This window comes from Saccostrea echinata, unplaced genomic scaffold (genome assembly GCF_033153115.1).
Source record: "Saccostrea echinata isolate AGI-Se365-2 ecotype Australia unplaced genomic scaffold, CSIRO_AGI_Sech_v1 ptg000029l, whole genome shotgun sequence".
Taxonomy (NCBI): Eukaryota; Metazoa; Mollusca; class Bivalvia; order Ostreida; family Ostreidae; genus Saccostrea; species Saccostrea echinata.
This window is the reverse complement of record NW_026889778.1, coordinates 18980805-18995277: the sequence shown is the minus strand read 5'-3', so window position 1 is coordinate 18995277 and position 14473 is coordinate 18980805. Positions and strand designations below refer to the sequence as shown.

Genomic DNA, 14473 nt, shown 5'->3' with positions numbered 1-14473 from the left:
AAAGTAACTTAGTACATAGTTATGAAGAGCAAGAGTGCCTCTTCCAAAATTGTGAAATTCATGACCCCAGGGTCAGGGGTTCTGGTGTTAGGGCGGGGCTCTATCAATTGATTATATCATGAAAATGCATTAATTCTTTGAAAATCTTCTTCTGTGCTCCTGGGTATTAAATAAAGTAACTAAGTACATAGTTATGATGAGCAAGAAGTCCTCTTCAGAAATTGTGAAATTCATGGCCCCTGGGTCAGGGGTACTGGCCCCAGGGTGGGGCTATATAGATCATATAGTGAAAGTGCATCATTTCTTTGAAAATCTTCTTCTCTGCTCCTGGGTATTAAATAAAGTAACTAAGTACAAAGTTATGAAGAGCAAGAGTACCTCTTCCAAAATTGTGAAATTCATGGCCCCAGGGTCAGGGGTTCTGGTGTTAGGGCGGGGCTCTATTGATTATATAGTGAAAATGCATTAATTCTTTGAAAATCTTCTTCTGTGCTCCTGGGTATTAAAAAAAGTAACTAAGTACATAGTTATGATGAGCAAGAAGTCCTCTTCAGAAATTGTGAAATTCATGGCCCCTGGGTCAGGGGTTCTGGCCCCAGGGTGGAGCTATATAGATCATATAGTGAAAGTGCATTATTTCTTTGAAAATCTTCTTCTCTGCTCCTGGGTATTAAATAAAGTAACTAAGTACATGGTTATGAGGAGCAAGAGTACCTCTTCCAAAATTGTGAAATTCATGGCCCCAGGGTCAGGGGTTCTGGTGTTAGGGCGGGGCTCTATTGATTATATAGTGAAAATGCATTAATTCTTTGAAAATCTTCTTCTGTGCTCCTGGGTATTAAAAAAAGTAACTAAGTACATAGTTATGATGAGCAAGAGTGCCTGTTCAAAAATTGTGAAATTCATGGCCCCAGGGTCAGGGGTTCTGGCCTCAGGGTGGGGCTATATACATCATATAGTGAAAGTGCATTAATTCTTTGAAAATCTTCTTGTCTGCTCCTGGGTATTAAATAAAGTAACTAAGTACATAGTTATGATGACCAAGAGAGCCTCTTCCAAAATTGTGAAATTCATGGCCCCAGGGTCAGGGGTTCTGGTGTTAGGGCGGGGCTCTATAGATTATATAGTGAAAAAGCATAATTTCTTTGAAAATCTTCTTCTCTGCTCCTGGGTATTAAAAAAAGTAACTAAATACATAGTTATGATGACCAAGAGAGCCTCTTCCAAAATTGTGAAATTCATGGCCCCAGGGTCAGGGGTTCTGGTGTTAGGGCGGGGCTCTATTGATTATATAGTGAAAATGCATTGATTCTTTGAAAATCTTCTCTGCTACTGGAGATTATTTAAACAAACTAAGTGCATGATTATGATAGGCAAGGATGCTTCTTCCAAAATTTTTAAATATGTGGCTTCAGTTTTTGGGGCTCTTGAGGAAGGGGGGGGCTCTATTGATTATATAGTGAAAAAGCATTAATTCTATTAATTAATCATTAATTAATCCTGTCTGCTCCTTAGCATTGAGCTGATAAATAAATTGCTAAGCTATGATGAAAGTGGGAGCTTCGAACAGAATTTTTAAATCTTGTGGTCCTAGGGTCAGGGGTTCTGGCATAACGAGGGGGGGGGGGGGGCTTTTGATAATATAGTGGAAAAGTGTTAATTCTTCGAAGTCCATAGTTATGATGATGAGGGTAACTCTTCAAATCTGTAAATTTCTTGACCCTTGGTCTTGGGTTCTGGTGTTAGGGTAAGGCTTTGTTGAATCTGTAGTGAAAATGCATTGTACCTGTGAAATTCTTCTCTGCTTCTGGGCATATCGGAAGAAAACTGAGTAAAAGTTTAAATGATATAAGTAAGCGCATTTCTACCAGATTTTTGAACATCTGGACCATTTGTCTAAGCATTCTAGTCCTGGGCAGGGCTCTATTAATTTGTATTCTACTGAGAGAAGTTATTCCCCTTTTCCGTTCACTTTTGATAATTAATCACTGTAAATAATGTATTTGAAAGGTAAATAGAATAAAATAATTATGCAAGAATGTTTATCATATAATTCAAAAAGTATTTTCTTAGTTTTAATAACCAGGTAGACCTGTAAGTAATAGATAAATAAAAATGAGACAAAAATAACTTATCTTATTAAAAGTTCTTCAAAGACCATAAGAGAGGTCAATGCTAGAGGTCTTAATATTGGTTTAAAAATAGTACAGAAGCACTAATAGTTTGTTAATAGTCTGCATGGTGATAGTGTTAAGTGGAGCACAGATTAGAACTTAATTTATGAGTTGATACTGAATACTAGACTAATTATTTTGTTGATCCTGATCTTCCTACTTCTCTTGCTTTAGGGCAAAAAAGCTTCATCTGTCAGTGTATTTAACTTCTAAATTGTTGTATTATACTCAGGTGACCGTTAAGGCCCTTGGGCCTCTTGTTCTTGAATATATATCTTCAAATCTCACCATCATGTAATAAAAAATTGTAATAATATAATTATATACCTGTCCAAAAGAAAGCACGGTATTTAAATGCTTAATACTTATTAACCACGTTTTAAAGAATTTTTGTGTTTTAATGGTAAAAATCTGGAATCCTTGATGTTTGAAATTCCTCATATTTAAAAAAAAGATGAATGGAAATGTTTTCTGCCATTTCACTGTAAACATGGTAATGTTTAGGTCGTGGAAATTTTTGCAAATTTTGCAAGCTGTACATAATTTCACAAAATCTATCACCACATGAATATTGCAAAAAAAAAAAAAAGTACCAATATACTACAATGTAAACAACAATCCATCACATTTTGTAAATTCTTAAACTTCTGCAAAAATAACACCCATACGAATGCTTTCATTGTTACATGGAAATTGTAAAATCCCCCCCCCCCTCCCCCCCCCCCCCCCCCCAAAAAAAATGCCCACTTTTAAAGTAACAAGCCTTAGGACACATTTAAATTATGTATATCTTTACAGATTATGAACTCAGCCTACCAGGTAGAGATAAGTCTTCAGTCAAGTTCCTCTCTGATCAGGGTCATATTGGAGAGGATGAAACAGGTAAAACTATTATGCAGTATAACCAAGATATCCTGATATTCATTTACACAGAAATACAGTACAGCAGAGATATTCTGACCCTTACTTACTCCTATGTTCAAAGAAATGGTACAACCATGATATTCCTGTCTAATGTTCTATAATTCACCCTTATTGAAAACTCAGATTTACAACAGCAATGTTCTCTTTTCTGTAACATACAGTACTTTTTATGCAAAAATACAGTACACAGTTCTTGCTGTACTGTAGATCACTAAAATTTCACAACTAGACACCTTATTTTTGCCATATTGTTGTTTGGTATTTATTACGGAAACAATTTTTTTTTTTTATTTTGGTTACTACTCGATCTATTTAATCTTTTAATTAATAGTAGAATTTTATGCAAGAATGAAATTTTCGTGAGCAGACAGTCTCACATAATTTCGCGAAAATAAAGTTCTCTCAAATTAAAAGTGAATTACAGTATTCGGTAATGCTATATAAATTAACAGTGTGTTCATCCTCCTAATTCATCATCCTCCCTGATTTTATAGAATCTCATAATGAAGGTCGGTATATAATCTCGTCTTCTTCACTTTTTTCTTTCTGAATTCAAAAGTGTTGTCTACCGGTATATGACATTTTCTGCTCCTCAAATGCTGAAAAATAGTCTCAAGAAGATAGCATGAACAATGACCCTAATCATTATGAAAATGGATTTGTCATTGTGTTTGTCCAAAATGCCATTTTCTAGATGTGTTCTTTTTTTTTTAAATATAACGGTGCTGTATGTTTATACTAACACAAGCTTGAGCCAGCAAGTATCAATGAATTAACAGCATTAGAGTATCTAAATCTTTCTCTACAGTGATTTTAGTTTTCATAAGAAATTAATAGTTTTTGTACTATTTTTATTCCTAAACCAAAATTAAAACAAAAAAGGAAGAAAAAGGGAATCAATGAAAATGATGTAACTAAAGACCGTTTTCTTTCAAAGAAATCAATTTGAGTCTGTGAAAGAAATATTGTGTGAAATTTGGGGCCAATTTGAATTCATCCCTTTCACCATTGTCATCAGTGGGTGAATTCACAAGTTAAACAGAGATAAGAGTTACTTTTCTTTTATTACAACTGAAAAAGGGGTAATTAAAAATTGTTTTGAAATGTAATAGGATGAAAATAACACAGGATGACAATAAACCCTTGTACACTATGCTAAATCTTTTAAGCAGACATGCATTTTCAGATTTAATCAAACAAATGACCCTTGTCTAAAAGAGCTATATCCTCTTAAAGTATAAAAATTTCCCAGATTCAGTTTTCAGAATAAACCATATCTTGGGTGACTTTTTTGTCCACTTTTCTATCGATTCTATAATGTTTTAATCAAAAATAGATTTAGACTGCCCAACATTTTTTTCTTTAATAATTTAAGATTCTGGGAAAATTCATACAGAAATTACTTTTTAATATATAAACCTGTATTACCTTTACCTTTGAACCTTTGACCTATATTGAATTTCTTCTGTTTCAGCTTGTACAGTCCATGCCATGGAGTACACAGCCAAAGATAGACATAGAGTGGAAGAGGAAGGCAGCCTCAGACATGTTAAGCAGTCTCAGTGAAGCCAGGTAATGGACACAAAACTTAATGTAGAACCTACGTCGTATGACGTCATAGTTAAGTGAACGAATGCAAGTCTGTCTCAGCTAATGAAAATACACAACTGTGATAAGTGATTGACATGCAACTATTTTGAAAGAATGCAAAGTTGCTAAGAAATCTTCAGTCGACTATTAGATAGTACAATATCTTGATGATATATCATCTGAGTCTTAAATCTATTAAAGATTGTGTTTAATGTTTGTAATTATGTTAATTATGAAATGAAATGTATTTATTTTCATAGTTATTTCTTAATTATTCATTTGGATTTTTAGTGGTTTATATTGTGTATAATAATAACATTTCGATAAAAAGTTAATTTTTTTAAATAGAGATTTTCATTTTTTGACAAATATTCATATTGTAAATCTAAAAGTAACACCAAAACATTCATTTATATACTAAATAGTGTGTAATTGCAAAAAGGTCAACATGACTAGTATTGATAAAAAGCATCTCACTCATTAGTTTGCAGGGAAAGGTATATAATTATTTTAATCATTCTTCGTAATCATTTGGGGTATGTTCTTCATCATATTAAGGATTGAAAACACTGTCACAAAGACTTTAAGTAAATATTTACAAATTTAGGGTTGTAGATGGACTAAAATATCCTTTGAAAAATATTGAGTGTATTTGCATATATTTTTTGAAATGTGGATTTAATCTTTAATGTCAATTGAAGAAAAACAAAATTAATTTTTGATAATATTCCTAACTATTCTTTAATTAATAAAGTCTATAAAGAAAGGTGTTTAAAGAAGTATTTTTGTGATTTTTTATATTCTCCTTATGACCATGTACCCCCTAAAAAAGGCTGTTGCAGTATATTATAATCATTCCAAATTGCGCCGGCTGCAGTACATTTAATAACAAGGAAACATGCCATGTAATTTTAACTGATAAATAAGCAAGTGCTAATTACTCATTTTGAAAAGTATGAAAATCCTGTGACAAAGACTTTTCCGATATAGGTTCTACCTTAATATGAAAATTCTTATGGGTGTTCTGGTGAAATATGGTTATGGTGCAAAAGGATAGGGGTTCAATTTCTGGTGAAGGCAAACTTTCTGATGTCTTTTACGCAGTTACTGATTTGAACAAAGTTGTATAGATTGTACCTGTTATGGCATATGCAACATAAAATTCGTGAAATAATTCTAATTTAAGGTTCATTGATATTCTGATAAGAGAGATAATTCTAACTGGTAGAAATTACTATAATTCCTTTATAAAACTGTCAAGTTAACAGGCCCTTGCTGTCAAATTTTGCCCCACAAGGTATACTTAAAGTGTGTGCATTTTAATCATAAAATTAGATTTCTTAAGAATTAAAGAAAGATTTTATATTAATGAGCAGAAGGATGGAAAACCTTAACAGGAATTAAAGGTTAAATTCTATTATCTAAAACGTTCAGTCTTACAAAAGGCTTGCTTATTCAAGGGAGACTACTTTTTTCGTAGACAGCAAATAAAATTTACACTTGGCAAGTTTTGGGAATTATACATATACACATTGTCATGAAGGATATATTGTTATGCAGATTGGCCAAGAGTATCTCTAGTCAGATCAAAGAGAGGCTGAATAAATCCCATGATTCTTTCGCTGCTGCCCTTAAACAGTTGGAACAGAAACATTCCGGGAGGTTAGACAGGATAGAGGAGGGGCGATTAAAACTCCGCAAAGTTCATGCTCCTCGTGTGGCTAAGGTGGCCCTGGAGAGCACCTCTCTGATGGATGTCATACTGCATGGTGAGTTAATTATGTATAAAGTGTGCTAATGACATACAACTGCATAGATAAATACTGCTTCAAAGCATCGTGAATGCTGTATAAAATACTGGTACTTTAAAAATTAGAAAGAGATGAGTTAAAAATTGAAAAGTATATAGAGATGATAACATCTAGATATTGTGTGTTCATCTGTGCTATTGCTTACATTAAAGATGTATGAAATAGCATGCAGTTCTTCATTTATAGTATTACGTTGTAAGAAATTCTACACTCTTGTAGGCATGCCACAGATGGGTCGTGAGATAGGACGAGGACAGTACGGAGTTGTCTACTCCTGCGACTCTTGGGGAGGTTATTCCCCTTGTGCCATAAAATCAGTTGTTCCCCCTGATGACAAACACTGGAATGATTTAGCATTAGAATTCTACTATACCAAGTATGTACCCAACAATTTTGAAAATTGAAATGTTTTCCATCATAATTAAGTGTAATTTATTGCAAATTGATGGTTTGCATGTGGGTATAACCATTAAAGAACATTTTAAATGTCATCAAAACTTCTGTATGAATTGAATGAAGAGGAGACATTATATTTTAATGTACTGAAACAACATATCTAGGTTTGATTTCTCTCTTTTGTTTGACAGAAACATTCCTCACCATGACAGAATTGTGGCCCTCCGTGGGTCAGTGATAGACTACATGTATGGGGGAGGGAGCACCCCCGCTGTTTTACTTATCATGGACAGACTGCAGAAGGATCTGTACGGGGCAATCAAACAGGGACTGGACTGGTTGTCAAGGTAATAAAAACAGAGAGGGACTTAATATAGTCAAATCATGTTATCTTGAACGCTATGGGGCCATATAAAAAAATAAAAACTAAAAGTAAATAAAAGTACATACAGTAAAAGTGATTGGGATTTCCATCTCAGTTTTACATATCCAAGGTAAATGAGATATCAATGTTTGAGATAGCAAATTTCAAATGTATGTGGTATATTAAGTAACACCTATAAAACTTAGAGACGAGCTCACTTTTGATCTCGTCTTGCTTTTAGCAAAGGAATTAATAGTAGAAAAGTGAGACTGAGATCAAAAGTGAGCTCATCTAACTTTTATGGCCCCGGAGTCAGGGCTATTGATACAGCACCTTATTCAATAAAAATATATATTGGAAAATTTTTAAAGGCACATAACATAAGTTGCCATATTTTCTGTTAATTCAGACTGTTAAATATTAACTGTCAAAGATGATTTTAAATTGACATACCTAACATAAGACTTAATGTCAAGAATACAGCTATTCATAGGTTGAATGTTAACTTTTTCTCTCTTACTTAGGATCGTTGTGGCTATAGATGTAGTGGAGGGGATCCGATTTCTTCACAGTCAGGGGTTGGTACACAGAGACATCAAACTAAAAAATGTACTGGTAAGTTTACCTTTCTGGGTCCAGGTGATAGATGTAAATGAAAAATTTCTGCAGTTGTCAGATTTAGGGAAGAAAGTTTTAATTTTAATTGAAAAAAGATTTATAAAAGTCTTTGAGGAATCTGTTAATGGAAAGTATTTGATTAATTTTTTTTTTGGTACAAGAAATTTTTAGAGCTTTAGCTTAAAATATATGAGAAGTGTAAAATCTTAGTGAAAATATTATAAATTAGAAACTTAAAACAGGTGTGTTAATAGTTTTCTCAAAGGAAATATGGTCATGTATTTCTAACTTGAAAGTTTTGAAATATTCTATGTTATTAAATTCCAGCTTGACAAGGAAAACCGTGGGAAGCTGACGGATCTAGGATTCTGTAAGCCAGAGGCTATGATGAGTGGGAGTATTGTGGGCACGCCCATTCACATGGCTCCAGAGCTTTTCACTGGGCGCTATGACAATAGTGTGGACGTGTACGCCTTCGGTGTTCTGTTCTGGTATGTCTGTGCTGGAAATGTCAAGCTCCCTGGTGCATTTGAACAGTGTGCAAATAAAGACCAACTGTGGACAAATGTCAAAAAAGGTATTTGTATAACATATTAATCAAGACATGTGTGTGATTTACTAATTAAAGCAGATAATTTCCTGAAGATATACATGTAGGTATATCTTACTAAGTAAAGCATATTATGATTTACTCTTCTTTGGCATTTGAGTGCTTTAAGTCTCCTAGTTCTTAGTGTCTGCATGAATAAGATATATGTTCACTGTAGTTTGTCATCATTTATGTGTGAAAAACCTGAATTACAAGATAAGGAGCCTAAGGTCCTTGAGCCAAAGCACTTACAAGAATTGCCCTGTGCTAATGTAGAAATGGATTTCAAAAATTTGTGCCCATGGCCAGCCTCAGTTTTATTAAAAGAAAATCTCTTCATGAAGTGACAAAGACTGTGTAAATTTTTCTGTTTAAAAATGTTTCATTAATCTGTTTCCAGGACTAAGACCAGAAAAGCTGGCAGTGTTCGATGAGGAATGCTGGAACTTGATGCAGGAGTGCTGGAATGGAGACCCTATGAGGCGCCCTCTACTGGGCAATGTGGAAAAGAGGCTTCAGGACTTACATGCAACTTATAAAAAATCCCAAGCCACCAAAGAAAAAGCACAACAAAGCAAACAGATAACAAGGAGAATTCCCTCCAGTGGATCAAGAACTCAGTTTGTATCTTGATAACAGTGTATTTTTATTTAGAAACTGGATGTGGGTGTGTTTTATATTTTCTTGCATGACAGGATTTGCTTGCCTTGCTGAACTGTTAGTAGACACTTGAACTCTTGTAGTAATTTCACACTTGTAATGGAAAAGGTGAATTATATCTGTTATTTATTTATATTTGTTACATTATTTTTGCATCTAAGCATTGTAACGTACATTTATTTTATATTTTGTACATGCATGCTTGTTTTTATAACAAAAATAACATTCCTGACAACGAATTCCTCTAAAGTGCTGATAAAGCTAACTAACACTAAATTTATGTTTCAGGAGCATTTTAAAAACTTTTCTGCTGTGATAGACCATGTTAAATCTTACATGCTCAAAATAAATAAAATGTTTAATTATGAGTATCACTTATGATTGATTAGCAGTACTTTGTATTTTAGCTTATACAATGAGGAACAACCAGGGAACAAAATGTATTGAATTCACATTCAATTACATGCATTTCGCAATTTTGAAAACTGTTTTCAAAAAGAAACTGTAATTACCTCTTACCTTCAGAAGTCCATGACAAGAGTCTTTAAGATACTATGATTATATATAAAATTCATGATTAATCATTAGCAATATAGGAATTATTTCACAGAAAAGTTTTAATTTCTCATTTTATACAAGATTTAAAGCTCATTTTGATGGAGTTGACAAGGTCTGTCAAGTTGAGTTTGTGCTATATACCTCAGCATCCATGTCTCGTGTTTAAAGTTAACTAAAACCTGACCAGTAAGAACTTGTAAGGATGGTGCATGTAAGGATATGCAATATATACCTAGGCATCCATGTCTTAGGCTAAAGAAGTCAGAGAAGGTTCATTTAGAAAGGGTATCTGTCCATCAGGAACAAACTTGTGTGGAAGGTGCATCTAGGATATTCCTATTATACATGGAGCCTAGATCAATCTTCATGCACTACATTTTCCAGATATATGGCTAAATCCTTGAAATGGTAAAAGTATGTGAATATAATGCATTGAATGGAACATTTATTTGATAAGAGACTGCTTGGCTTATAGATTAACTGAGGGCAGCTTTTTAATATTTACCTTTGTTGTTGTTGCTATTGTATTTAATGGTAGTGGCAGTGTTATGTTTTATGTGCTTAACACACTTCCCTACATTTGCTTTGTAGAATAGAATTAATGTTTGATAAAAATCACATATTTCTCACTTTGGCAATTAAAAGTTTCAAAATGCTACAAATAATTTAATAGGCCACTACATTGTATATACATGTATGAAAAATATCTTTTTCTTTTCTTATTGTGCTTTTGAAATGAGGCCTTACCAGAATGAAGTTAAAATACATGTACTTATAAACACTAAATAATATCTTAACTTAACCTATTTAGGGAAAAAACCATTAAAATGATGTACAGTAAAGTCTAATTTTAGAATATTCTTAATTTCCTCTTAATGAAAATTCAAATCCTTTGAAGTTTTATTAGAATGACTGGAAATTTTTTTCCCCTCAAAATAAATTAAAATGATGTATTGATAATTTTCAGTTTCACACTTTAAGAGTTAGGTTCGCTGAGCACAAAAAGGCCATGTCTTGAGACCATTTATAATGAATTTTCATCTTATCTTCCATTTTAAACATAGCATGTGAAATTGCTATATTCAAAATTTAATTTAAAAAGTAAGAAGTGTATTTGAAGAAATTTCAATCCAGGATTAGAATATGAGTACAACCTATGCCAAAAATTAAGAAAAGAAGGAAAGGGAAAGAAAAACAGTAAACATAAAACATTTATTGAATGGGTTTGAGGGAAGTATGCTGTTTGTTAGATGTGAGAACCTGGCATGAGGCTTAAGGCAACAGCTGGTTTAATGGTTCAGCAAAGTGCATTCTGCTTGAGAACCTGGCCAATACATGTTTTATACTACCTTTTATAGCCTGGTTCCCTGTCCCTGTTCTGCTTTGTGTATTCCGCAACACTATGGCCAGGTGAACTACAATAGATTCATAGCGATTTTTCCCTGAATCCATGCCCATTATGACATCATATTCAGCTGCGGTGTCAATTAATGTAGAGATTCATTGTGATGTATTTGTTTGATTCAATGTAATGCATCTGTGGCGTTTCCATGGTTAATGGCAATGGCTCAATATTAATCAATGATCATTTTGCACAAACAGTGATGACCAATCATATGACAGCATTGACTTGAAGTCCACCTGGCTCTGCTGCTTTGGCGTGGATGAGCCAGGGAACCAGACTATACCTTTTACTTTTTATTATGATGTATCTTGCGCTGGCTTCCAAGTCTTGGATGCCGCAAACACAATTTTGATATCAAATTTTGTTAATCCACGCTGCGGATTTAACTCCATCAATTTCATAACTGTCAAACACTGATGAATACAAATTAAATAAAGCTTGTGAGTTTTATGAAAAAACATTAAGCACTATATCTTGGTGAACAGGACTAACTGGTAACTTACATTGTATATCGAGGTGATGGCTCAGTTAGAATACATAACGCAAACAAAAATTTGATGCCTGCATGGGTTGATATATACTTTTTGACTGATTTGTGATAGAAATGACATAAATAATAAATCCATAAAATATAAAGAAGTCGCAAGTTTTCTTTGGTGCTTAGATATGCGCCTTTGTGTCATTTTCTATGAAATTCTATACAAAATTTTGCACACATTTTAAACCTTGTGACAAAATCTTGCAAAATTCTAACATTTTACCTGGCAAAAATTACTCAGGTTACCTATTTGAATATAAATCTGTGAGAAATATTGCTGATTTCTGAAAAAAAAGTTTGTTTGTGTTATTTATCCTTAAAGGTAAAACAACAGAGAGAGTTCTACAATACCAGTATGTACATGGCATTGTACATTTAAAATTCAGATTACAGGATAAGCTATATTTGAAATGAAAAAAAAAAGCTTCAAACATTGGCCATTTTGACATGGAATGGAGTCATGAAATCATAATGCAGAGAATAACAAATTTTGTTGTTTTTATTAGCCAATTTTATTTTAACATGAAATCAATAATTTAGACATTGTTCAGTAAAATTGAACAGACATTATTTTTGAATTTTATTTTTACAAGGCCAAATGAACCTTGCTCCCTAGTTCAAAAAATGTATATTGTGCCCCAAGAAATGACAGTGAAGTCTTTTGTATTGGAGATCATTTTCAGTGTACAAATCTTTAAAAAGAGAAGCAATCAAAGCTTAAATCTAGGCATTATAATAATGTGAGCTCTAATATTAATAATTAATCAGAGATCAAGATAATTAAATGCTAATTAATATTCTACATTATTTGAGAACATGAAGACTAATTATAAGGGTTAAGGTTTGCTCTCCATTATTTTGCAGGTTTTGTTGCCATCCAGATTTTGTGGAGTCAGGCAGTTTTGATGAATATCCTTATGTTGAAATTGAGGAGGAGCATTTACATTAAAACTGTTCATTAAAAATTCATTTTTGAAAGTTCAAGGTTTATTGGTGTAATATACCACTGCTTAATAAATTTTGGTTGTAAACATTATGCTTATTAAGGCTCCATTAAGGAGTGCCAGATAGCACCATTTTCAAAATATTTTAAAATAGTTATGATTAAAAGAGCATTCAATAAAATAGTGATCTCTTAGAACATTAACTTTGTCAATCATGGAGGGAAAATAATATGCTTCTAATTATTATGGAACTTGATTTAGTGGTGTAAAATTTAAATACATGTACTTCCGATACCTGATTTAGAAATAAAGAAATATTTATTGGGTGTTAAATTTTCATCTGAATTAATCATTTTCATCATTTTCAGCCTCTTGTATTATTTATGCTGTATTTATTAAATTGTGTCTGATCATATGAACTATTTCTGCATAATGGACAATTACTGTGCAATTTTCAATTGTTTTGAATATGAAACAGTTATATTTTATGTGCCTTATAGTTGTATAGACTGTTAAACAGTTGGGGATTTTGAAATATGTACGGTACTTTCGTATGTTTGTATCTTTTTGTGAGATTTTCCATAAACATATATCTTGAGATAGATCTAGTGTTTGGTACATTGTTTAATTTAGTCTTGCAAAAAGGGTTGTATGGAAGTTGTCAATTTTTTTGTATTTACACATTAAGTGTAGTAAAAATCGGTTATTAAGAAATTTCGGTTGTAAGGAATTCTTTCTATGATTCCCTGAATCCCTTGGGCGACTTATTTACCAAGTTTTACTGTGCAATATATATATAATAGTCTAATACCTATCAATATCAAATATCACCCAAATTTGCTTTTAAGAACAAATGATAAAGTGATCTGTATTCTAATTTGTCCACAAGAAAACGGAGAAATTTAAGTTTTAGTTATTGAAGTGTTGGTACTTATCTAGATTTCCACTACTGAAACATTACAATCTTTAAATATGTATTGAAAGAATCATTTTCTTTAAAATTATCACATGTAAATAATATGTAAATTTTCAATCATCCAGTCATCTTCACATGTAAATTATTTTTTACGTATAAACCTGTATAATTTTATATGCATGTGTACATATCTTTGAGATTTAAATCAATGCAATCAACATTGTAATAATGAGAACATGAAAGTACTTGAAATTGAAAATATGCGTTGCAAAACATGTAAGTAGTTTTGAAATGCATATAGCCCATTGAACTTGATTATAATATTTATACAGTTTACAGACATGCAATCACAAATACTTTTAGTGTTACACATTTGTTTGGTGTATCTTAAATGCATGTAGTTCTGGCCTTGAATTCATGAAATAAATGTAGTGTATCGTTGAACTTTCAAAATTTCAGTCAATGCTTATAAGCAGCGAACTAAAATTATCCACTATAATTTGGATTTCTTGATGATAAAAATAAATAAACGTGTTTAATGTTTCATGATCCCAAAGCCGGAAATAGAGTACTGTTTTTAGACGAAGTTGTAATATATTTGGTTGTTTATAAAATCATTCCTGTAAATTATGTAATATTTTTGTTAAATTTTAAGACGCGTCTCATCAATGTACGAGAAGTATTTGTTATGAAACTTAAATTGTTATCAAATACTACGTTATGTTATGTTTTGTGTCATAGATGTGAATATTGCACCATTAAAAAAATTGAATAAAAATGAATAATTTGAAAATGATTCCATCAAGTTTTTAGTGTGACATAACTAAAGATTTAATCACAAGCGCTTGACGTGATTTATGAGTTGGGGTTATATTTTTTGTAATAGAAAATATAATGTCAAATACGTGTACTAGCAACTGTGGATAGAATCTAGAGAATCTGATTTTCTTGCCAAAATGCATTATAATATACACTGTATATTTAAA

The 14473-nt window shown here is 32.3% G+C and overlaps 1 protein-coding gene across 1 annotated transcript in view; it reads left to right on the top strand.

Moving 5' to 3' along the window:
• LOC133195685 (dual serine/threonine and tyrosine protein kinase-like) overlaps window positions 1–14280 on the top strand; it is a 35456-nt gene extending 21176 nt beyond the window's left edge. The window contains exons 6-14 of the mRNA XM_061331591.1: window positions 2973–3056; window positions 4573–4670; window positions 6249–6457; window positions 6719–6875; window positions 7087–7242; window positions 7784–7874; window positions 8205–8454; window positions 8867–9086; window positions 12492–14280. Coding sequence (XP_061187575.1) covers window positions 2973–3056; window positions 4573–4670; window positions 6249–6457; window positions 6719–6875; window positions 7087–7242; window positions 7784–7874; window positions 8205–8454; window positions 8867–9086; window positions 12492–12576 — 1350 coding nt within the window. The 3' untranslated portion in view covers window positions 12577–14280. The remainder of the gene's footprint in view (window positions 1–2972; window positions 3057–4572; window positions 4671–6248; window positions 6458–6718; window positions 6876–7086; window positions 7243–7783; window positions 7875–8204; window positions 8455–8866; window positions 9087–12491) is intronic.
• Window positions 14281–14473: the final 193 nt, after the last annotated feature.